The 26,214-nt window shown below is 43.5% G+C and overlaps 1 protein-coding gene across 2 annotated transcripts in view; it reads left to right on the top strand.

Annotated features, from left to right (window-relative positions):
• Window positions 1-26,214, top strand: part of CCNY (cyclin Y) — a 228,249-nt gene that overhangs the window by 177,307 nt on the left and 24,728 nt on the right. For both annotated transcript variants that reach the window (XM_058297671.2, XM_004476104.5), the window contains 4 exons: window positions 11,521-11,621; window positions 17,426-17,461; window positions 20,936-20,993; window positions 21,087-21,206. In XM_058297671.2, the coding sequence (XP_058153654.1) occupies window positions 11,521-11,621; window positions 17,426-17,461; window positions 20,936-20,993; window positions 21,087-21,206 (315 nt within the window). The remainder of the gene's footprint in view (window positions 1-11,520; window positions 11,622-17,425; window positions 17,462-20,935; window positions 20,994-21,086; window positions 21,207-26,214) is intronic.

The following is a 26,214-nucleotide window of genomic DNA, read 5'->3' as shown; positions in this document are numbered from 1 at the left end:
AGATTTAATAGCAGATTAAATCAGGTTGAACTATAAAAATTAGCATGTATGTTTTAGATGGAATTAAAGTTAACAATTACAGGAACGTTTAATACATTATGAAAGGAAGATACATGTAGGTAATTTTAAAAGACATGTAATTTACTTAAAAGTTTGTTTAAGTTTTGGCTTTGGTTCTTGTTATAATTTTAGCTATTTTAATATTTTAATTAAAATGTGACAGTCTGTGATTTTAAATTGTGGTTGGCATTGCAGTCTTAATTGGCATCTGTAATCACTTTCCTGAAATTTAGGGAAAACTCATGCCTTTTACCTTAGCTTGATTTGTTCGTGATAACCTTCTATGACCTGGTTGTAGCATTCCTTAAGTGATGAATTGATCATCCTAAGAGTTTAAAAAATGATAGTAAAGCAGAGTGAATCAGGAGTTGGTTGGCCAACCTCCCTTACGGCTTGTTTGCCGGGATGCACTTTGAAATGAGAAAGTCCTACTGGGGATGCTGTATAATGTCATCCTCATGCAGAACAGTCCAAAGTATTTGTCTCAACATTGAGACAGGTGACAGCTGAGAAAACTTAGTAAAGAAATAAAGCAACTAGAGAATGATATACTGTTCATCAGTTAAGCAGGAGTCACACTGCTGGCTGGACTCTAGTCCAGAGACCTTTGTTCAAGCCCCGATTCTAGCACCTGCTAATTGGGTGACCTTGGAAAAGTCTTGAAGCATCAGTTCTCCTATCATGACTGGGGATCAAAATTCCTGACTGTCTAATTCAAATGAGATCATGTAAGTGAAGCTGACTTATAAACTCTTTTGGCAGTATGAGATTATTTACAGATTCCAAAAAGAGAGATTATATTTGTAAACTGGTCAGTTCCTCTGGGTGTGATACCCTTTGATTGTATTAGATTCAACTGAGATGACTTTGATTAAATTAAGATTAGGGCTTTGATTCAACAATATCAGTAGGGCATGACTCAGGATTGAGTCTCTGCCCCTTTAGTGGGCTGATACAAACAGACACTCACTCAAGAGGACACACAGAAGAAGGCACAGGAAGAAAGAGAGCTCCACAGACATGGCAGAGGAGAGGACTTTGACCCTGTGGCCCCAGGAAGGAAGAGGGGCCATTTGCGTGATAGTTTGCAGCTGAAGAGAACAGAGCAGCTGAACTGAGAAAGCCTGGAAAGAAACAAACCTATGCCAGCCTACAGCTGAGATCAGAAGAAGCTGGGCCCATAGAACCTTTAAGAGGAAGAAGGAGAGACCAGTCCCATCACCTTACTTCAAGTCGTGGCAACAGACTTTGGTAAGAAACCAACCTTGAGTTGGACTCTTTAGGGCCTTGTAACTGTAAGCTTTTACCCCAAATAAATACCCTTTATAAAAACCAACAGATTCCTGGTACTTTGCATCAGCACCTCTTTGGCTAACAAATACAACTTTATATAGCACCATTTAAATATATTATTGCCCATTAGCATTTACGTGAATTCAATCTAATTTTCCAAGTTTAATATAAAAAACTGATGAAATTCTCATATTTTTTTTGTGTTTTTTTTTTTTTTAAGATTTATTTATTTATCCCCCCTCCACAGTTGTCTGTTCTCTCTGCCTATTTGCTGCGTGTTCTTCTTTATCCACTTCTGTTGTTGTCAGCGGTACGGGAATCTGTGTTTGTTTTTGTTGCATCATCTTGTTTTGTCAGCTTTCCGTGTGTGCGGCGCATTCTGGGCAGGCTGAACTTTCTTTTGCACTGGGCGGCTCTCCTTATGGGGCACACTCCTTGCGCTTGGGGCTGCCCTACGTGGGGACACCCCTGCGTGGCAGGGCACTCCTTACGCGCATCAGCACTGCGCGTGGGCCAGCTCCACAAGGGTCAAGGAGACCCAGGGTTTGAACCGTGGACCTCCCATGTGGTAGACGGACGCCCTAACCACTGGGCCAAGTCTGCTTCCCTCTCATATTTTGTATGGGCATAGTTTTTCATCATTATAATTCAAATTTCATAATTTTTAAGCTCAGGATATCTTGGAAAGAATTTCTTTTCAGCTTTGGGAGTAGGGCCTGAGATTATTTGTGCTCTTTTTAGGTAGTTCAATTCTAGTGTGATTTCGGCTCACTAGAGCTGATCAAGATAGGAATAAAATTCCTTGATAGATGGTGTCTATTCTAATTAATAGTCTTTATATGGAAACCATAGGTGTCAAGGAGTGAAGTGAGCTAGATGCAAGAACTGAATTTTTAAAAAAAAATTCTAATCCTTGCTTCTGCCCCTCTGGCTGATCTGTTCTTAATGGAACGTAGATTTATTAAGTAGCACTATGTTAGCATCAATAACAGGAGTGTGAAAGAAGTAGAAGCTATTTCAGTAAGATTAAGAAAATCCAACTTTGATTTTGAGATCATTTCAAATTTACAGAAAAGTTTTAATAATAATGCCAACCACAAGAGTTTCATAGGATGAAACCGCTCATTCTAGTTTGACATAAGGGATGTTGAGACAGGGGCAGGTGTTTGTTATTTTCTCTCTCCTAATTTTTTTATTTTACAGAATATTTACAAATGATAATGCTATACACCAAAAATGCTGATGTGGATCAGATGGCGAGCGACACCGGTTCCTCGAGTGTGTCGGCTCTGCCTGCAGAAGACCGTTTCACCTTTTCCTGTTTGCCTCTTGACCAGCCCTCCCTCCCTTCGCTCTGCCATTCTCCCTGGGAGACACCAATGAAGGGGTGTTGGCAGCGCGTCATGGTCTGTCCAAAAAGGAGACTGCTGACGGTGGGCTTGCTTCCCCAGTGCCTTCGGGAAAGGTCCTGTGGAAACTGCATCGCCCTTGTTAGAACAGACAAGTGTGGGAGTCCTGATCTGCCTGGAGAGGCCCTCCTCAAACCCACGGCGGGTGCTGGGTGGGAGCTGCTGTGTTGAAGGCACCGAGAACCAACCACCAGCAGTTCTTGGCCGCAGTTTCCTGCTTTTAATGTTGCTTGGGCCCTGCTGTGTGAGAACTGTTTTGGCTTTCCTTCAGCCGCTAAGTCCTTGGCTCTTCTGTTCTCCTTTGCTGACGTTGGAGGTGCACGTGCAGCTAGTTCTTACACCAAAAGGGCCAGCGGTGTAGCAGCTGAGCTCTGGGAGCCGGCGTGTCATCACCACCGGGGAGTCGTTGCTTCCTAAACTGAGTCAGCAGACATGGCAAGGAAATATAGACACTTGAGAAATCACATCCACATTGGTGCCTCAAATGTCCAATGCCAGTACAGCCTGGGGTGTTGTTGTTTTTTTCTTCTTTTGGTATTTGATAATTTTTTGGCCTTCTATGATACATTTATTTTTAAAAACAGCTTTATTGAAATATAATTTACATACCATAAAATCCACGTTTACAAAAGTGTACAAATACAGTGGTTTTCAGTATACTCAGAATTATGCAACTGTCACCACAATTTTAGAACATTTTCATCACCCCAAAAAGAATCACTGTACCCATTAGCAGTCTGTCCTCATTACCCACCCCTCTCCCCAGCCCCCAACAAACACTTCTCTACCCTGTCAGTGTGGATCGACCTCTTCTGGACATTTCGTGTCAGTGGAGTCATGTAACAGGTGGTCTTTTGTCATTGACTTCTTTTGCTTAGTATGACATTTTCAATATGTTGTGGCATGTATCAGTGCTTCATTATTTTTATTGCCAAATAATATTCCATCGCATGGACATTTGTGTTTTTTACTTTTGGGGTGTTATGAATAGTGGGTCTGTGAACATGCTTGTATCATTTTCTGTTTTCATTTCTCTCCCATGTGTGCCTACAGTGAATTCCTGGATCAAATGCAAACCTACAGGAATTGCCAGTTTCCCAAAGTAGCTAGTCTTTGACTTTTAGTATTTTTGCTTGCAGTCCTATGAATTCAGTTTTTCCCTCTAAGCAACAATGAAACATTTCTTACTTCAAGCACAACTTTTTTTTTTACCTCCTTAAAATTTAAAAAAAAAAAACTTTCCCCAAGAGAAGAAATGACCCCCTTGAAACCAGTAAAGTTTTGACCACTAGAACTGCTTTCATTGGGAAAGTTGATGGGTTGCTGCTTGATGACAACTTGGTGTAGCAGGAGGAGCACCAGCAAGGCACCTGAATTCTGATTCCCTGAAATTGCTTTGCTTTGTAATCTAATCACGTTATTATCGGGCCCCTTGATAAGGCATTTCAGTGACATCACCTGTAAGAGAGGCGCTGCCTCCCCGTCTCACCGGAGAGTTAGGAACTATGATCTGCATCACAATAAGATACAAAGAGGCCCTTGGAAAGTTTGCTTTGTGCAAATACATGGCATATTTGGATTTCCGTGACAGTTCACTAATTATGTGAAAAAGGGAGCTCCTCTCATATAGTAGAAAAAGAGACTTGAATATCTTACATTCTGGGTCAGGTCTAACCTATTTTTGAGTCAGTTGTGCAAATTAAAAATTTTAAGGCCTACCCTTGGATAAACATCCATCCTACTGCACCCTCAGCATTTTGGAATAAACTCATTTTCCACACACCCCCCCCCAAAAAAAACACAACAGCCTGGAATATACGTCAACACTGCAGTCAAGACATGAGGTAACAGCAGAGAAAGAATATTGGAAAATGAGCCTCTGTTTCTTTTATGGCTGCAGAAAGCACTCAGGCGGCAGGAGCTCCTGCTGACTGCTGGAGGGAAGAGGCCCGAGGCTAGGGCCTCCCTGTCCAGCCTCGGCACCGTCAGGAAAACCCACTCTCAAGTGAGCCTAGCCCAAAAGGATGGCTCCAGGGTCTGGGTGGTGCTTCTGGAGTTTACCTAACAGCCAGCGCTATAATCACAAAGAAATACTTGTCACAAAGAAATACTCCACACATGGAGCCAAGATTTGGTCTGGGGTTGAAGTAAGTGATCAACTTAGTTATTTTGTAGTAAAAACCATGCATGGTTCAGTTTTACCTTAAAATGAGCCCTTTCCTGGTTTTTGTTCGTGGAACCCAAGGTTGGTTTATTTTTCTCTTCTTATATCATAGTGATTTCGGTCACTTCCGTCCTTTGTCCCATCCATGGCTCTTTGCTTCTTCCACCCTTCAGTGGTTCCTCGCTGTAGAAAGTGATCTCTTTCCATGGAATATTAGTTGAACACCTTGAGGCCAGAGTGAGGGGTTTTGTGGTTTGCTTCTTTTAACTGCCTAATCTCTGTGTCTCCTGCAGCCCTCGGTGTCATTGGAAGGGTGACGATGCTGCTTTCCCCTCCCCTCCCGTGGGGACGGTGCATGGGGCGTTTTCCCTCCCTAAGCGCCCTGTGGAGTTCCAGCTTTGACTCCAGCTCCAGCCATTATTGCAGTGTGAATTTAGCTAAAGTCACTTTCTTCATCTGTGTCCTCCACTTAAAATGGGGTAAATGCCAGCCACCTCCTTCCGGTTTGCTCATTCTGCCAGTCTGCAGAGGGCAGCGTCCGGCGCAGGTGTTGAGTGGAGGTGGGTGGTGGGCATGGCGGAACCCAGCCCCTTCTCCCTTCTCGCTGTTCTCTATCCCGTACATGTTCTGCACACCTCAGGCTCTTGGGAACTTTTTTTTTTTTTGAGGTGAAATTCCTGTAACGTACAATTTACCTTTTTAAAATGGACAGTTCTGTGGCATTCAGTGCATTCACAAGTACTGTAGCATCGCCACCCCCCTCTCTAGGTTCAAGGCTTTTGCAGTTTTTAATAGAGAAACACTGCTGCAAATTTCATTTCCCTGTTTGTCGAGGAGGTGGAATGCTGCATCCTGCCTTCTCTGCCAAGTCATAGCGCACCCTCCTGAGAATTATAATATTCCTTAAAAAAAAACTGGAGATTTTGCTATTTTGAGATTTCATTGATAGCGCTTAAAAATCTTTTGACACTTCCTTACTTCTTATCATTTTTTAATGTTCTATTTGATCCTTACAAACCTTAAGAAGAAATGACAATGCTTATTGCCCCTGCATTGGCAATGAGAAGTTAACCTTCGCAGAGGTTCTCAGTGACTTAGTAACATTTGTGCCACTTCCATGCTGGGCACATAAACAGTTTCCTCCCAGTGTCCTCTGGGCAGCCCGGTGAGGGGGAGGTCCTGCTCCTGTTACTCTAGAGATGAGGCTTAGCATAAGCATTCAGGGAGCTTGGCATAAGATGACCCTATAATTTGTCACCCTAACCAGGCACCTTTGAGTGTGAAATGGGGCACTCCAGGACAACGGAAAACGAGGACCCTCCCCAGCCATCCAGGGTGTGAGGTCGTGCTAGTTAAGTGACTTGCCGAGTGTGTGCTGCTTGTGAGTGACAGGCTGCAGCTGGAAGTCCAGCCTTGCCGGCTGAACCCACACTCCTGCCCAGCCAGTGTGGCAGTGTCTTCCACTTTAGTTAGCTCCCAGCAGGGGCCCTGGGAGCCAGGATGGAGTGCGCATCTGAATCTTCTTCTGTCATTGTCTTGGTGACCCCACCCCTGCCCTGCTGCTGTAGTCTGGCTATCAGCAGAGGGCGAAGCAGTCACACTTGTGTACAGCTCTGTGATGAGTCCTGCCACGTGGCTCATGCAGTCCCACTCCTTGGGAGCTTAGGGAATGGATCACTCGCCCACAGGCGTGCTCGTTGGTGCTCCCGTGCAGCAAAGGCACGTGTGAAGATGCCGGCTTCCACGTCGGTGGATTGGAGACACAGAAGCATCTGCAAGAAAAGGAAACTAAATTCTTTTTTCATGCCAGGATCTGTTGTGTACTTGACTTTGTTTACAGTGTCACTGTGAGCCAGGGGAATGATTGTATTTTTTTTCAGAAAAGTAAGAAGCACTGAACAGTGAATTATCTTGCCCAAGCTCATCTTCTTTCCACCATATCATTAATTCCTCTGCGTTAGGCCCAGTTTTCTTCCTGAATCACGAAACAATGTGAGGGATGTCCCCAAGCCTCTCTGTGCCTCATTTCCCTAATCTATAAAATGATGTGGTAGGAGCAGACAGTCTCCAGTGTTCTTTCCACTTCTAAACTTCTGAGTCGTTTGTCAGTTGTTTTTGTCAGTGATAGGTACCGTGAGTTTTTTGTGGCTTTAGGAATAATTGTGAAGTACTCATCTTACCAGGACAGGGAAAGAAAGTAACAGCTATGAAATTACTATTCACCAGACACTTTTACAACTGAGGACTTTTTTTTTTTCTTTGAGGTACTGGTGCTGGGGATTGAACCCGGGACTTCATTTGTGGGAAGCTGGCACTCATCTAGAGCCACGTTGGCTCCCTAAGTGAGCACTTTTAGTGCTCATAGTCTTTTGACTGAAGTGTTCCGAAACTCTGCTTTAGGGGGGAGGACGTCGAGGCACAGAGGAGGGAGAACAGACGTGGAGGTGGACAATGGGCTGGCCTTTAGACAGCTCCAGAACCCAGGAGATGAGGGTCAGCAGTGCAGACCAAGTCCTCTACAGCCAGAGGAAGGTGTGAGATTTACAGAGAAGGAAGGAGCCCAGTAAGGATCCTAGGAATATCTGAGCTGGTGTGGGATAGAGATGATGGATTGAGATCACCAGGAGGACAGACATGAAAGGAGCGTGATAGAAGACAGGGAAGAAACAGCCAGGGGCAAGGGCAGACTCAGAAAAGAATACACCACATGGTAGGAGGAGCTTTCCCAAAACAGGAAGTGGTCAAGCAGCTTTGGTGCAGGGAGTTGGGGGCTAAGGGAAGTGATGAGTCAGTGGGAACCCAGGAAATATACCTGCAAGCTTCCGGAAAACTTCGGCTGCTGGACTGTGTAGCCGAAACCAGGAGAGGCTTTTGTCTTCAACAAAAGAGTTTTGAGTCCAGAGAGTTTGAGGCCAACTTCCTATAAGGACTGAAAACTATCCACTGGGTATGGCCACGTGGAGTCCTTGGTGAATTGGAAGGAAGGAGGTGGACTGTGGACCAACTCTTTTAAAGTTGGGAGTGGCCTGGAAAAGGTTAGTTCCTCTGCTGAAGGCCAGATGGGGAGGTGCAGATCACTTGCCAGGGAGGAAGAAGTCAGAGCTCTGGTGAGGCTCAGAGAAGAGGGCTGAGACAGACGAGAGCCTTGAAATAGGTGGGAGAAGGGTTCCTGGCCACTGTGCAGGGTCCAATGGTCCCGTTCTGAGTGCGTGTATCTGTGTATATTTATATATCTGACAATTGTCAGTGTAAGAATTATCTAAGAAAGTAACCTCATTATTTGCAACTCATGATGACTCGAATAAAATCTGCTTAAATATACAGTCCACCAATTCTTATATATTAATGGAGCTTTAGTAAACAGGTTATTTGGTAATGTGGATGTTATAGGAAGAGGTAGACCAGATGGCTTTCTTCAGTCCGGCTCTGAAATCCTATTATTCTATATACCATAATTTAATTTGTAAAATGTACACTTTATCAAAGATATAAACTAGAATCTCTTTAGAAATAGCCTGTCATTGGACCTGTTTTAGAGTTGTCCCTGTAGCCTCTGCGCTCCCATCTACAGAGTTGCCATTCTTGGTAATGTTTTTCAAGTAAAGCATTGCCTCAGGTATTTTCTTTTATATACTGCCAAAATGCAGCAGACACTTAAGCATAAAAAACATTGCTATCACTTTCTTATTGACTGTGCTTCCTGCCTTTATTATTTAACAAGTACTTCTGTACTGCTTTCGTACAATTATTAACGCATGTGCTCCTTAGAACAGCCCTGCGAGGTCGGCCTGTTCCTTCCACCTCTACAGAGAAGGAAACTGAGTGCGAGGAGGCACCTCGTCACTTTCCCAGGACCCACGGCCGGTGGGGTCGGGGTCTCGGCTCCAGCGTCTGCCTGCCAGACTCCGTGCGCGCTCCTCTTTTTCCAGCGCTCCTGCTCGCTGGGTTGTTTGACCTGCAATGATTGGACCCAAGGGGAAGGGTCTATGTGTGTGTCATCTACATGCAATTATAAGCACACTGAGACTCCGAATCACGGGACACGATGAGTTTTCTGCCTGATTAACGTTTTCATTAAAATTAAGAACTATCCAGCACACCATATGTTGGTTAAAAAAGGTAACTGATTGGAGTACAGTCTTTGGTGAGCATGAGAGCCGTGTCTGAAGGTTCAGAGGGCACTGCAGCGGCTTTGAAAGAGGGCACCGTGACATGTCCCCTGTTGGTTGCTGGGGGCACCGCAAATGCAGCGACCTTGGCGTCTGGGCCAGCTCGGGGCCCTCCTGAGCCCCACCTGGGAGGAAGAGCTCACAACAGAAACGACAGCAAAGCACCCTTGGCAGCAAGAGCATTGCCAGTGGATGGGTTCCAGTTGTTCCAGCTCTTGAGCGCCCGGGTTTCAGACCAGGAGAAGTTTACATTCCATGACTCTCGCAGTCCTGACGGTCAACCAAGTGCCCCACGTGGTATTTCAGAGTGATGAGAGCTGCACTGGAGATTAAAAGTCTTTATAATGGAATACTTGGGATTTTTATTCAATTTAAGAATTTTTAACTAGTTTGAACGAATTAAATAATTAAAATAAAAAAAAATTTAACTTAGGAAATGCTAAATAATTGGCAAGCTCTGTTGGGCAGCCCCCGGGCAGACCAAGGATGGGCCCACCCTGGGGTGGTTTTGAGTTAGACCCCAGCCCCAGGGACCGCCCCCCTGCAGGATGCTCCTGTCAGGGAGCCAACACAGTGACGGAATGCTCCCCATCCAGGGAATCCCTCACCTGCCCTCCTGCACAGAGGCGCCATGGCTTAGATTTTCTCAGGGAAACCGTTTATTCTTCGCAGTTATCTTGAAGGAATTCGCATCACCACAAGAAACGGAAGTGAATTGCTGTTGTCCTTCTGCTTCCCTACTGACATTATTCCAACAGCTGGCCCATATCTCTGAAAATGCACCAGTGCATCAGTTAATGACTGCATTTTAATGTAACACGGAGCTTGCCGAGGCTGTTATTTATGCTAGATTTTGCACCCGTGGGGAACATTTTTCATTAAGATTTTTAAACCTTGCCACCCATATTAATAGCTGTTACCAGATTCTCAATTTTTATTATTTCCTATGTGGCTTAAATGTGATTGCTGCAAGAGCTTAAAAGGAGAAAGAAAATTGTTTTTAATGCCTTTGGTTTGTCTTAATGAGAATGTTGTGATTTGATGAAACAGGAAGATGCCGTGTTAAAACTAGCATTCAAGTTGTAACTTGAACTTCTAGGTGCTTTCATCTTGCCACTGCCTTACACAGGCACATAAAAATGTGAACTTAAGTGAAGCCAGAGAACAGGCCTTGTCTTTTGAAGTTTCTGACTTTGGTCTTGACCCACATGCTATTTATATAAAACCAGTGCCAGGAAAATCATGGTATTTCAGGAATTCAGTGCCCTCTAGTGGTAAATCAAGAAATTGATTTACCCAGAATAGTGACTGTTAACCATTTTTGGTTTTAAAAGAGGAGATTGTTCATAACATCATTTTTATATTTCTTGGGCTGATGCAGATTTTCATAGTTTTATTTTATTACAGAAGAAACCTTCTTAAATGGGAAGAGAATTTCAAAGTACTGAACAGGACATTTGGTTTCTAATTAGTCTTGGGGCTTCCTTTACATTCCATGGGATATGAATCCAAGGGTTTTGTTGGAGGCTGACGACCTTAAGGTTTCTCCCAAGGGATTGTGATTTTTGGGTTGCTGAGAATGGCATTTAGACTGTCAACATATTATGAGGCAAATGGAAATCTGTGCTTGTTCAGATGATTTGATTTTGATTTTTCTTTCTAACTTGCTTTTGAGCAAGAATCATCCAGACTGATGTTTACTAACCATACTGCCCACGTAGTTGTCAAAAACCCAATTAGCCTTCAATTAGATATAACTGATTAATTTAAATTCTGTTTTCTTTACCAGTACCTTTGAGAATTAGGTCTCAGTTGTTCTCCAAAGAGCTCAAAATTATATATATAATTGTGAAAGAATCAGTAAGACTGGGATGGGCATACTACTTAAAGGTCATTCATGTTTTATTTCCAAAAGTATCAGATAATCTTCTGCTTTAAAAAGTGTTTTGCCCTAACAAGGAATACTTTTTCTTTATTGCTTCATATCCTGAAAAGCAGATTAACCAGGAGATTGGCTGCCTTTTCCATGGTCTCCAAATCAGTTTTTATCCCCAAGAGTAGAGAAAATGGGTTTTGGGGTATAAAGCCAGGCCACCCCCTTAGTTTTGGGCTTCCTTTGTCATGATGAGGGTTACATACTGCACATTTCACACAGTCCCCAGCGCAGGTGAGTTTTATAGATTCTGCAACAGACCCTTGGGTGCTTGGTTGCAGGTTTGGAAGAAGGGGTCGTGTGGTGACATGTATGGAAGAGCAAGAAATTGCTTTTCATGAATAGGAGGTTTTTGTGCTGTATTTGGTAATGGTGTTAACATTTCTTACTAAAACATTTTCCTCTACGGTCTGGTCTCAAGGGGGAAATGTTCTGTGGGAGAATTTTGAGCCCTGTGTAATTGTCATTGTCTTGTTGCCCATTGTTTTCTAGCATCCTCCAGGACAAATAGCAAGGAAATACAGCTCCTGTTCCACTATTTTCCTAGATGATAGCACAGTCAGTCAACCAAACCTCAAGTATACAATTAAATGGTGGGTATACAGATTTTTGCTTAACCAAATGCTTTTTGTGTTCCTTAACCTGACAGCTTCACTGGTTGGTTGTGGGGCCAGGGAGGTGGGAAGATTGGAGAAGGGGAGTCCATCTGCCTATGGCAGAAGTCTTTCTAAAAATTGATTTTGGCAGTTAATATTGTGAGGTGTCAAAATATTTGTGTATATTACTATTACATTAAAAATCCTAAATTTTTAATTATTTTAAATGCAGATTATTTAAAATGGCTTTTTTATCTTTATGTATGCTTTCTACCCTCCTACTTTTTATTGAAGCCATTCTGGCCTATTTTACCTTCTAAATAAAAGAAGGCTCCTGTGGTCACAGTTAAGACCCCAGGTTCCACTGGAAAGCAAGCAAGCCGTAGTGGAAAGTGGCCCTCGGCTGTGCACTGCCTGGGAGCATTTGGGTAAGGCCTTGAGTATCTTATTTCAAGATGGGGGTTAAGGGAGAGGAAGGGGAGTCTTTGGACAAAACCCTTTTCCTTTGGGAGCCTTGTTTTCTTATTTTAAAATGGAGGTAAGAGGGCGAGGTTTTCCCTGTAAAATTCCTGCTGGCATCATGGTAACCCTCGATGGGGGTGTGTGTGTCACGTACCTAGATGTGCCTGGGGCTGGTCAGAGGCTCCATTATGAAAAATGTGGAATATTTATCTCTCTACTTGTTTAAGAAAATACACACATGCTTACCAATGAAATAGGGGTTAAAAGTCCTACGGGGGTGTGATCCCAGCGACCCTCGAGGCCGGGTAGGTCTGGAGCATTCTGCGATGGTCTCAGCAGAGCAGGTGGCTCCAGGTGGGAGGGAGGAGACGGGGCCCTTGGGCGGAGGCGGCCTCTTCTCTTCGAGTTTCCTTCTGTCCTGTAGGGCAGCATGTTCCAGCATCTACATGGTGTTTGAGGGCATGGTAGGCCATAGTGGGCATCGTCCCAAATACTCAGAGACAGCAGCTGGGGCAAGATGTGTGCATAATACCTGCCCCCCAGTGCAGTTATCAGCAACTGTTCCTGAGGCACTTAAGTACTTTTGGGCCACAGTTAACTGCCTGGAAGTGGGCGGCACAGTAACTCTTGGAGGCATTTTTCAGGTGAGGTAGTTAGCAGTTGTGGAGAGAAATGGAAACCCTTCAAGGCCTGTGCACACCAGCAGCTCTTGGCACCTGCTCAGCTTTTAAAAAGCACAGGCACAAGCTGTTAGCTTTCCTTTAATCCTGGAATCCTGCTTCACAATAAGAGAAGCAAAGGAGAACAGCCTGGCTCCTCACTTTAAGTGGCAACTGGGAGCGCGCTTGGATTCGCAGCTCTCTCAGTTGATTAATGCGGGTCAACCTTTGATGACTTCATGTCACCCCTGATGGTGACACAGATCGTCAGCATGGGTGGGAACCCTGTGATGGCTGTTTGGTAGTTCAGTGATTGAGTCTTGGTCGCCTGAGCATGCACATTTGTATAAACCAGCGTTTCTCAGCCTTGGCTGCACTTTAGAATCCCTGGAGAACACCAGGGCTGGGTTTTGCCCTAGAGATCCTGGTCCAGGGTGTCGCCTGGGAATCTGCATTTTTACCCCCCTCTGCCCCACCCCCGGAGAGTCTAATGGGCAGCCGAGGTGGAGAACCATTAAAGTAAATGGACAGCTGCCCTCTCCTCCCCCACCACGGCCCCTCGAAACTTTGAAATAAATGATGTGTTCATGAGCAGAGGAAACAAAGAAAGGCAGACAGTTTAGACAGCTGCCCATCGGGATGAAACATTCAAACCGTCGGATACTGTGACTTCCCTCATCCAAAAGACATCTCCACACAGCCCGAATTTGAAATTCTTTCAGTTCATGGTTCAGTTGCTTTAAAAAGTGTCCTCTTTTTAAAAATGTGCATTTTGGAACTGAGAGCTGGGCGGGGTGAGCCGAATTGAAGCAGTGCCATCAGATTCCTTCCCTGTAAATGCCTGCACCTCTCACTTGACTTGGTTGGGATCAAGGAACCTAAGGAGTGAGAAGCCTTTTGAGGTGTTCACAGGCCTGCATGAGTTCTTCAACCAGGGCCTCAGACCGTGTAAGGGGAAGAGGATAAGCAGAAGGGAGGAGGGTATCAGAAAGGGGGGTAGAAACTTGTTAAATCTGAATGCCATCTATTTTAAATTTTTACCTAAAGCACATCTTATACCTGGCTAAAGGAAACTATCTTTCATTTTTCCTTTCTTGGCCTCTACCTCATCCAAGGCTCTGTTGTCCCCAGAGACTTTAAAATGGATAAAAATCATTAATCCTGTAGTTCAACTTTATTATAGGCTTAAATCTAGGACTGCTAAAATTAAACATTTTCAAATTCTAGTTGGGGGTGGGGTGAAAAGTTGGGTGCAACTCAAGCTGTGAAAGACAAGTATGGGTCTAAAAAGTTTGGGCACTCACTCCTCGTTCTTGTTTTGAGAATTTGACCTTCTTATCTAGCTCTTAAAGGCCCACAGCTGTAGTTTTGATTAAGCATTTGCCAACTATTGCATTCCCCCCCCCATATGGTAATGAGCATCTCATGATTTAAGAGAGGTGCTGCTGATTGCGGGGAGCTTGTTCACTTAGCTGGCCAAACCATCCCTTGTCCTTGGCTTTTTTTTCCTTTTCTTTTTTTAGGAGGTAATAGGAATTGAACCTGGGGCCTTGTAACATGGGAAGGAGATGCTCAACCACTGACCTACACCTCTCCCTCCCCCCTTTTTATTTAAATTGGCTAAGAGATTTCAAAGTGAGTAGGGAGGTGATTTCAGAGGTTACACTTTATGCATCCCACTGACTGCCACAGTAAACGGTGCCTCAAGCCTTAAGCAGAGGGGGCTCCTGAGGACTCTGGAGACATCTAGATGCTATCGGCAGGGCTCAACTGCAACCCCTCTACTCCGCTGGAATGCCACTGATCTGAGCAGTTGTTAGGATTGTCTCATGCTTTGCTAATTTAGATCTAGGGAAAGTAATGTAGGTGCCATGCCAACAACCATAGTTCATTTTGTTTCCTTGCCCGAGAAAATAGCATTTTCTTCTTCCCAGCTCTGTGGCAAAAGCACTTGAGCAAACCCTTTGGCCAGAACAAACTTCAGTTCTTTGTAGCGTAGTTTGGTTCCAGACTGATTCCATTTTCAACTGAACTTGCCTGGAGAGCTGCACTCTACATGAAACAGTAGCTCAGCCTTCTCATTTTCTGGAAAATAACCGTGAATGGACATTGGCCTGCAGAATGGCTCTATTTTTCATGGACATTCTAAGACCCTGATAACATCCAGTCTTGCCCTTGGCTTGGGGAAATAGTGACCTTGGGACCTGGAGATTTTCATTCAGTTCACAGAACTCAGAAAACTGCTAGAGGTGAAATAATTGCTAGGGTAATAAGAACAACAAAATAGCTTTCATTGTAGAGCTTAATGTTTGAGATAATGCATTTATGCATTTTATCTCCTTTGATCACAGTAACAGCTCTATGATGTTGGGTGCTTCACCCAGATTTTGTAGGTGAGGAAATTCAGGCTCTGAGAGGGGAATGAACTCTAATCAACAAGGGAGCCAAGATTTATACCCAGGTTTGTTGCCTTTGTGGCCAGTGCTGTTTCCCCCAATGTCCTGTTGCCTTGCAGGGGAAGCAAGAGTCTCTTCCTTTCTCAATCAATCAGAAAGATTAAGCTAATCACCACATAAGCTCAGTTATATGAAACATTCAATTTAAATTTGACATTTGATTAGAAAGGCAATCATCACCACATGATTATTAAATGAATGAAACTTCATTTTCTCCCTGCTTTCCAGAGGCAACCTGGTAGAATGAACTGGCATAAAACCATCCCACACGAGTCAGAAATCCTGGCATCCAGTGTCTGAACCTTAGTTTTCTCATTTATAAAATGGAATCATTCATCTCTGTTAAATTTCCCTTACAGGGTTGTTAATGTATGTGAAACATTTTGAAAGCTATATTAATAATTATTTTGAATTCTGAAGCCCTTTCATCCCAATTGCAAGTCCTTTGTCAGATTTGATGCTTTTCAAGATGTTAGGAGAAAAGAGAAAAATCTGCTCATGGGTATTTTTTTTAGGAGGTATTGGGGATAGAACCCTGGACCTTGTAACTGGAAAGCAGGTGCTCAACCATGGAGCTACATCCACTCCCCTCATGGGTACTTTTAATATTAATGCTAAAATCACTTGAATGACTAAATCTGAAAAGAGATTGATCCAGAAGAGCAGCATTTTTTGTATGTGATACAGTGAACTTAGCTTTTGTCATGTTAAGTCCTAAGTAAAACCCCAAGCTCCTTCGAATCCAAGGTGTGTGCCAAGTCTCTGTGTTGGGGCAGCGTTGGACCAGGTGTGTACCTCAACGTTGGTGCCCTGGGTGGCAGGTTCTGTTGGTGCCACTGAGAAGAACAGAGCATCATTTGGAGATGGCCACTCAGCCATGTTTTGAGAAGCTTGAAAAGTCTTTTTGGTCTCAATAAATTAAAAACTAAAGCAAAAATAGTGAAAGAATCTAGACAGTTTATAAAAGAAGAAATGAGAAAAAAATGTACAGTAAGCATGAATAACTTACCAACTGGATAGGCAACCAGAGAAGCTCAACTTGAAGAAAGGCAGACTAACTCACCCAGCATCCAGTGGGCAGGCATATCTCAAAACATTGACTGTCAGTGTTGATGAGGAGGAGTGAAACAGATGCTGGTGGGGAAGTCCACTGATGGAGTGTCTGTGAAAAGAACTGGCAAGATGTATTGAGAGCCTTAACATTAGTCATGCCTTTAGGTCCAGTTAGAGATTATAGGATCTTTCCTTAGGGAAATCGTGTAGTTAGAGGTTCCTACCAATGTTTATCTGTGAGGCTGTTTCGTTAATTACAGTTGCAAACTATGGAAACATGTAGTGTTCAATAGTCAGGGAATCTTTAAGTAAATTACTCACCAACCGTATGATGGAATATAATCAGCCATTTAAAATCATGTTTTTGTAGGTAATAGTAAGAAAAAATATGAAAATAATAAGGTTAAAAAGTGACACGTGTTCCTATTTGTTTCTACACTGTAATTTATAGAATCATGTCAATATTCTGTCTATCTCAAGCTAATATTAGATAACTTTGGAAAGAGGGATTTTTTTTAATACTTTCTATAATTTCCAAAATTTCTACAATGAATATACTGTATTTTATAGTTGGAAAAAATTATTTTAAAAAAATCAGGGGAGAAGAATATCTGAATTCATAAATTCAGGTATTTTAAAATGTAAAATAAAAATATTAAAGTAGTGCTACAAATAAAAATAACAGTATCATTTTAGCAAAGGATAATTTGAACAAGTTGCCAGAAGTTTTATTGATTTAAGAGAAAAATAGCAAACTGCTGTGAATGATATTTATATTTTCTGACTATAAAAAGAAACCGCTAATTTTCTAAAATAGTAGACAATGAGTTGAGGATTTCTAATGGTGTTTAATTTGTACAACCTGTTTTTTACATAATGGCTGCATTTTACAAGTGAGGAATGCTGAAAATTTCTGATAGAGCAATTTGTTCTTAACTATCACTTAAAGTATTGGAGTTTCTGGAAAAGATTCACTAATTGTTGAGAATGAGCACCATATTGATTTACTTTGAATAGTGCATTTCCTTGATTGGCATTCTGAATGAATATTCAAATGGATTGTTTGCCTTTTACTTATATTTAAATATTTGCAATCAGATGGTACCAGAGATTGTATGAGATCTTGAATATGCTTATGAAACATTGAACTTTCCTGCATTTTATTTTACAGTGTAGCTCTTGCAATATATTATCACATCAAAAACAGGTATGTGGATGATTTATTTTATGCTTAAAAAGATCAGTCTATCTTCTATATTTTTCTAGTTTTTTCTTTTATTATATTATACTTGTCTCAACCTTTAAACTTTATATTCTTAGCTCATGTTTTCATAGAGTTTCTAAAGTTAATATACTTTGCCAAAACTTCCCAGGTAAGTGCTGAATTGCTTCTCAATGGGAGGAAACCAAATCGGTGTTTGTGGTTGACTCTTCTTGATAAATGTTCAACCTCTTTCCTCATTTTTTATTTTCTGTGTCATTTATTTAAACATTCTATCTTTTATAATGTATTATAAATTTTTTTTTCTGTTTGCAATCCTAGCATGAAAAAAAAGTTCAATTTCTAGTTTAGCACCCAGTAGAGGAAATTTAGGTTTTTAAACATGTAGCATTTTAACATTGTGGAAGTCCTCTCTCTGAAATGATTGGGTTTGGTGATAGTTCAGTTAATTTAAAAAGTCAGTTAAAACGGGGAATCATAAAAGTATTGAGACCTACCTACTTTAACATTTTATTTCAACATAAAATGTCAGACACCTATAATTCATCCTTTCCAAATTGCTGCTAGTTTTGTTTTTTCTTAAATAGTGAGAAAAGTCAGATATTTGTAAAACAAGCTAATTGTAAACTTTCTCAGGTTTTGACCACATATAATCAACAGCAAATTTGGTTTTAGTGATTCCCTTTTATTGGGTTTTTCTAAAGCATCCTTCTTAGTTTTCATGAGAACAAAACCACTCTTAACTGCAGCCATATTATTAATGAAATATTTGCGTTTGTTATATGAATAGAATAACAAGTACAACTAGTGTGAACAAGTTTGGGAAAGCTTGGATCACACCAGGTGGAATCCACCATCATCTTCATCTGTTTTACAGAGAGAGATGATAGAATTTCTAAAGAACATTGTTTTGGGAACAAAACAAATATCTGGAAACAAACACCTGGAAAGATATTCTCTGTGATGACCTATTTTCATATCATGATAGTGATTCATGATCCTTATGTTGCTCGAAAAGTTTGGATGTAAGAACTTACTAAACGTAGGACATTGGAACTCTGAAAATTTAACCAGAATAAGATAACAGTAAAAGTGTAGATTTTATCTCGCTGCTTATTTCTGTGATACTATTTCAAACTCTTTAAACATTTATATTGTAAGTTACAGTCTGCTTCTGCTAGTGAAACTCAGATGTGCTTTCAAACCTATTTTGCAATAGCATCTCTTAAGTGATTTCTCAGTTTTTAATTCATCATAGATCCTGAATTTAGTAGAGCTAGAGTGTTAGCAATAAGAGCCAACTTTGAATGCTTACTGTGGCCACTCCAGTCAGCTCTTTAATGCTTGTCTTCCAGTTTTTATAAGAGCGCCATGTGGTGATATAGTATCTCCATTTTATGGGGAGATGAGATGTTTTACCTGAGATTACACAGCTAGTGAATTGGGGAGCTTGAGCACTGAACTCCCTCTCCCCCACAGACATTTAACCCTGTGCTCTCTTGGCCAGAGTGAGTGAGTGGAAGTGGGGAAGGTCCAACTGAAAAAGCAGACAGTTGTAAACAAGTGTGATTGAGCTACAGATTGTAACCTGACTCCCTGCCGACTTTCTCCTTGAAATATCCTTCCGGGCAAACTCGGGAAGCTGGCGACAGATCCGTTTGCGTGATAGAGATGATGCTTTTCTGCTGGGACACATATCTTTTAATGGGCGTGAAAAGAAACCATCCACTTCTCAGAGGATTCCATTTCTTTGCAAAGTCATGTTAGCTCAAGTTCAAAATCCTTATTTATTTTTTTGAACCTCCATCTTCAACTTTAGAATTATTTCCGGGGAATGTTTCTCTTGAGTGACCGCATGGCTTTTCAGGGGCTCTCGTTCATCAGGACAATTGAACAGGGCTGAGCTGTGCCGGGAGTTGGGATGCAGAGCCGGCCTCCGTCAAGCCGAGGGTGTTAGTGGGGTGCGGGCCCAGCCGGCTGGTGGACGCCAGGGTCCTCCGTAAGGGCTGCCCCCAGTGCATCCGGAGGGCCTGCCCTCAGGCTTCCGTCTCCAGCTTTTGGGTCTGGCCTGGTTGGGGCACTTCTTTGCTTGGGGTTTACCTTGACCTCTGTGGCCTGCGCTTCTGCCTGAGAGCAAGCAAGCGAGCAAGGTGTGCATGCTCAAAGCTGTAAAGAAAATGTCAGGATGAAAATTGAGCCGTTTTGTCATTCTCTGTCCTTCTTGTTTCCTTTTGCACAGGTGATAAATGCATAGAGCAGAAATTGCCGTGCTTGCTGGATGAGGGTGTGTTAAGACCATCTGTGGCTTTCTGATGTTCTTAAGCACGCTTGACAACGGAAGGACAGACCATGCAAATTCTGTATTACCCAGGGCAGTGATTGCCAGGCTTGGTTTTTAAAGAAGAAACTGTCGGCAATCCCGGAAGTGTGTCTGAGGCCTCTCTTGCCCCCGGGCCAGGCACGCATCATGAGGAGCAGGCCCTCCTGAGCTCTTGCTTCCGCCTGACCTCACCCTCCACAGGTGTCCTTTGGCCTTTCTTGGCGTAGTTCTGACCTCACTCGTCCTGGGGTCCAGGATCCAGCATCGGGTCCTCTGTATCCCAGGATCCTCCAGGCCACAAGGTCACTGCTCTCCTCAGGGACCAGGACGAGGTGCTGCTGCTTGCCCAAATATTTTCCCGTGGAATATGTGCGGGCGGTTTAGTCATCACCTTGGGTAACAGTGCTGTTCCTGGAGCCCGGGTGGGGCTTTCCAGCCTGGGCACGTGGACTGGTTCTGCTGCCTTTGGCAGTTGTTCCTCTTCTGGATTTTGCCTTCACACACACCGTCCCTCCGAGACCGATGCTCGAGATGGAGTTGATTTCCTTGGCTAGATCCCTCATTTTAAGCTTTAGCCACAGTGCCTTTCTAGAGCATCCTGGACACAGGTGTAGCCCAGCTGGAGCGGGTGCAGCCCTGTGGTGGTCCTTAGGCACCAGTCTTGGTGATTTTCTATTCTTCCAATGTACTCTCTTTCTCAATTAAAAAAAAAAGTAGGCGAAATGCCCATGACGTAAACAGGTGTAAGTGGAGCTGTCTGTCATTGGTGGCATGAGGAAATATGTCTTCTCATGATGTAGGGATGGTTTTAAGTAAATCGATGAGCTTTTGCTCAGAAACATGATGGTAAAAACATTGCCACTTGTTTAGATTTGGTTCATTTGAAAAATTGAAAAATGAGAGATCTGCAGTTTTTAGTTATTCAACTAAATGTGGTGTGTAACCTTTATTTTATGAACTCTCCAAATAAAAATGGTTTAATATTTCACTCAAGGAAAAGGGATTAATATTGATGAATAACTGGCAGTGTTTCTTGAAATGAATCTGAATCAAAATGTGTTTTTGTTCAGTTTTTGAATGAGACTCACTATTGCACAAAGTAAACTCTGTTTTCTATTATTCACTTCTTCCCCCACCAGGGACCCGGATGGAAGGATGCTCTTAGATATTTTTGATGAAAACCTTCACCCTCTTTCGGTAATGTCCTCCTTGTGGTTTCTCAGGTTGTTTAATTATTTCTCTTTTGTTCTTATGGGGTGACCAGTCATCTGAAACTGATTCCTTCCCCAGAAATCCGAAGTGCCACCAGATTATGACAAACACAACCCAGAGCAGAAGCAGATTTACCGGTTCGTTCGGACGCTCTTCAGTGCTGCTCAGCTGACAGCAGAATGTGCCATTGTCACCCTGGTGAGTGTCTGGGGCCCCACCACCCGCTCCTGGAGCGCTGCTTGGTGGGATGTGGCTTAAGAGTTGTCTATTTTCCTGGACAACCCAAAGGTTGTGGAGTCTGCTACACTGCCCCCAACTAAAGTCATTGTGAGTCACATTCAAAACCGTCCAATCTTGATGCACTAGAAACAGGGGAATAAAACAGTTGGACGAAGGGGCGTGAAAAGGACCAAGACTGTGCACTGGCAAGAGCCAGCTTTCTCTGCCGAGAAACCTACGAAGGTTTTAATAACTAGACCTGGCTCTTTTGGAAGGAGGGGTCTCTGTTGCTCACTTCTGTTCATGATTTTCATGGGAATCATGTCTATACTATATTCAGAGCCAACCTGGAGGTACTTTTTGATTAAACTATGATTTTTCAAACTTTTTTTGATGACTGAAGTTAGATCGCATTTGGGAGATAGATTCAACAAGGGAGCCTCTCGTCACTGACCTTTTACAATGCACGTAACTCAGATAAGAAGTTGGCTTCGCCTGTGAGTGTTCTGTCAGAGATCAGAATGCTGACCCCTGTAGCTTCTGAAAGAGTCATTGTCTAGTAAAAAGTTTACGGGTACGGGCAGCCTTTGTATTTCTGCCACCAACTTTGTGCTCTTAGGATGGTTGCTTGTTTGTTCATTTCTTTCTTTGTCCATTTGTTCATTCGTCTGTTTATCTGTTTGTTCATTCTTTCCCTCATTGAACTTGCAAGCTCATGGGTAAAACAGACATCCAGTAAGGAATTATTAGATGATTCGGGATGATTGTAGGTTCTTGGGGCAACAAGGTTAAGATTTTATTTTTTGAGTAGGGAAATTGGGTTGAAGGGAAAAGAAAAGTAAGAAAATCAGGAGAAAACATGGGTGAGATTTGTGCTAATGATTTATGCCCTGAAGAAAGATTTGTTTTCAAGTCTCTGTACATGAAATTTAGTGGGAATTTTTAGTAAACTTTAATTCTTAAGAATTAAGTTAAGGCGTAGCTATGACCTAAAAGTGATTTCTTGTTTTATTTGAAGCGAAGGAGCTTCTGTCGTGTGGAGGACACAGGCTAACAGCTAAATTGCAGCAGTTTCCTCAGAGGCCTTGTGTGAGCATCTGAAGTATTTAACCTTTCGCCCCCATCCCCCTGTTTTCCTACACTGTGTAGGGTGACAGGGAGTTTAATTAATTCATTAGGTCATGTCTTTGGAGTACTTTGGAGGTTTATAACTACTGAAATCTCCACTTGTCCTTTGAGGTGAACTGAGGGTTTATATTATCATGTTTCCGGGTCTTGTGTGTGAGGGGTTGGAGGCAAGCAGCTTCGGGTCCCCCAGGCTGGGTGTGGCACTGCTGCTCACCCAGCTGGACTGTCAGCCCGAGCCCCCTGGGAGCAGGCAGAGGCGGGAGCCCGGAGTGAGACTCTCATCTGACTGTCCCTTCTCCTGGGCTTTCTGGAGGGAGAAGCAGCCATCAGGAGGGGCTGATCCAGGGTTGACAGATGCGTTAATTCCTGCATTTCTCAGTGCTGCCCAGTAGGAGGCAGGAGAGGGGTGGGAGGTGGGAAAGGGCCGCCCATAGATGCCGGAGGGGAGAGGGAGGGCAGTCTGAGTGACGTGGGAGGCCTTCAGCTCTCAGCCATCAGAATCAGGCCAACCCAAAGCGGATATGTCATGGCTTAATTAGCTTATTTTTGAAAGAGGAACAATAACTTAGTGCCACTAAATTAATTTTTTAGCTCTGTAGGAGATGCTAAATGCTCTCCTCTTGATACTGACAGGTGAGGAAATGAAAAAGAACTTGTGTCTGACTCAGCCATGTGAAGCTTTCACCTAGGGCAGGGCTTCTTAGCCCTTTTTGTTCCACAGACCTCTTTGCCAGTCAGGTGAAAACCCTGGACCCCTTACTGAGTCCACACTACACTGTATTATTTAATAAATATGTCACACCTGCACCAACACCTATAAGGAGAATGTTTTTTTGAATTTCATAAAATGAACCTTGGCCTAGGGGCACTTTGTAAGATTCCTGTCCCTGGACAGGCGGGCAGAAGACCTGCGCCTTGAGCTGCCCCTCTTTTCTCTTGGGGGTTACCTGAGCTGGGGTGTCCTGAGAACCAGGAAAAGATACCCATTTTACTCCTTGGATGGCAGAGAGAAAACTCACCTCCTCTCTCTCTCTTTTTTTTAATATGTTTTAAGTTTACTTTTAAAAGATATATAGATCACACAAAATGTTACATTCAAAGATATAGGACGTTCCCATATGCCCCACTCCCCACACCCCCCACTTTACTCACATCAGCAACCTCTTTCATGAGTGTGGTACAGTGATTGCAGTTGATGAGTACATATTTTGGAGCCCTGCTATACAGCATGGATTATAGTTTACATTGTAGTTTATACTCTTTCCCAGTCCATTCAGTGGGTTTTGGCAGGATACATAATGTCCTGCATCTGTCCCTGCAGTATCATTCAGTACAACTCCAGGCCCCCAAAATGCCCCCATATCACACCTCTTTTTCCCTCTCCCTGCCTTTAGCAACTCCCGTGGCCACTGTCTTCACATCAATGATATAATTTCTTCCATTCCTAGAGTCACAATAATTCTGTAGTAAAATACCAGTAAGTGCACTCTAATCCATATTTTATTCCTCTATCCTGAGGACCCTGGGGTGGCAATGTCCACTCCACCTTTCAATTGAGGGGGGCTTCAGTCCCACACTGCTGGTGGATGGGACTCTCGTGCCCACAGCTGTAGACTCTCAGTTCCCTGGTGTGGTGGTTGTCCATCCTCACCTCCCTGTCAGCTGACCTGGGTACTTCCAACGAACTAGAGAGTAGGTGCTGCAACTCCGCTGAGGCCCAGGGCCCAGCTGGCCCATGGACAGCCCAGAGATTCAAGTCTCCTGGGCATACACCAACCCCAGTGCCACCACAGGTTCAATAAGAGGGAGAGAAGAGACGTGTAGTGAGGTCACATCTGAGCCCAACTCCATCACACTCAGGAACGCAAATTCCAAAGTAGGGCCCTCTGGTAAGGCACTGAACCCCAGGATTGTAGGACCTGGGTGTCGCTGTAGCCCTCAGGAGCACCACTATCTGTCACCTCCTCTCTTAATCGGGGACCTTTGGTTGTGAGGACCAGAATCCCACCTGAAGGGGCAGGGCAGAAGGGGCCTTACCCTGATTCTACATCGCTTTTCCATGCAAGACCCAACGCTAGGTAACTTGGTCTCTTGTTTAGTTTATTCAGATTTTGGAGAGGGGGTGAGTTTTGGCCCAGTTCCTTTAGGTTCAGATGTCTGTCCTTAGACAATTCGTCATGACCCAGAGCTGATGGGAGACAGGGGCCTGGTGCTGTGTCCTGAGCGCGCTCTTTCCTCACCCTGCTCAGAGGGAACGCAGAGAAAGCCCTGCAGTGAGCTGTAGGGCCCTAGCAGGATCAGCCTCCCGCTCCTGCCTCTCGGTTGCCAACCCTCGCTGGACACTCTGCGCCAGCCCTCTGGCCCCTTGCTGTTGCCTGAAGGGCCAGGCACACGACTGCCCGTGGCCTTTTCCTGGCCTCCCCTTTCTGTGCCCTCCCTGGCCTCCTGCACGTCTTTGCTCAAGGGTCACTTCGGGGGCCCTCTCGTTGACCACCGTATTTAAAACTGCAACCTCTCTCTTCCCACCACGCTCCCTTTCTTACTGTTTCCTGCTTTGCTTTTCTCCTCATGACTTAGCACCAACGCACGCACTTTAAATTTTCCTCTTTTCTGAAAAAAATATGTTTTTGGTCTATGATATGATCTCCATTATAGAAGGCATTTTCCTCTCTGCTGGTTCACTGCTGTATAGCTGGCATCTAAACACAGCCTGGCACATACTAAGTGCTCAATAACTAATTACTAAATGTGTAGAGTAAGGATAGGGATAACCACCCACTGGCAAAAGTAAAAATGCCCTTGGCGTATCTCACGCTTTGCCTGAAGCATGAGGAAGAGCATGCAGTAGCTGTGTGCTCGTCGCCCTCTACCCCGGTAGTTCTGTAACACTAAGCTCACACTCGGCTCTCCCACTGTTGAAGCCACTAAGGTGAGCTTCAACGCTGGGGACGTGACGCAGCCCTTGGAATTGTGCGCGCAAGGTTGGTTCTGACTGGGAGCTACGGGTGATGAGAGGGGTGGGGGAAGTTAGATGGGGGATGGGGTGTGGGCATAAAGTGAAGGGGGCCAGAGAAGAAACGGAGGTGGCAAAGCTCACCAGACAAGAGGAGGTGCGGCACCTTTCCTCAGCCCCCCCTTAGATTGCTTTGAGATATATTTCACTAACCTTAAAATTCACCCATTGAGACTGCACTTCAGTGGTTTTTAGTATACTGCGCAACCATCACTGCAACCTAATTTCAGACTTTTCCTCACCCTGTAAAGCAGGGGTTCTTAATCTTCTTTGATACACGGACCCCTTTGCCAGTCAGGTGAAAACTACAGACTTACTGAGTCCACAGTATACTGTGTATTATTTAGTGAATATATCACACCTGCACCAACACCTCCCTATAAGAATAATGATTTTTTGAATTTCAGTTCAAGCTCACAGACCCCTGGGTATGAATCCCTGCTGTAAAGAAACCCTGTATCTTTTTAGCATTCTTTCCCCATTCTTTCCCCCCAGTCCCAGCTCCAAGCAAAGACTAATCTACTTTCTGTCTCTATAGATAGGCCTATTGTGGATATTTCACATAAACACAATCATAGAATATATGGTCTTTTGCATCTGGCTCTTTTCAGTTAGCAAACTGTACTGTTTTCAAGGTTTAGCACATTGAAACATACTTTTTGATTGGCAAGTAATTTTCTAATTTACAGCTATACCCCATTTTGTTTATCCATTCATCGGTTAACGGGCATTTAGGTTGTTCCCACTTTTTGGGTATGATGAATAATGCTGCTATGGGAATTTGGGTACAAGTGTTTTTGTGGGTATACGGTTTCATTTCTCGGGAAGTGGATGTGGCTCAACTGA

This window comes from Dasypus novemcinctus, chromosome 5 (genome assembly GCF_030445035.2).
Source record: "Dasypus novemcinctus isolate mDasNov1 chromosome 5, mDasNov1.1.hap2, whole genome shotgun sequence".
In the NCBI taxonomy this organism is placed as follows: domain Eukaryota; kingdom Metazoa; phylum Chordata; class Mammalia; order Cingulata; family Dasypodidae; genus Dasypus; species Dasypus novemcinctus.
This window is presented reverse-complemented; position numbering and strand designations above follow the sequence as displayed.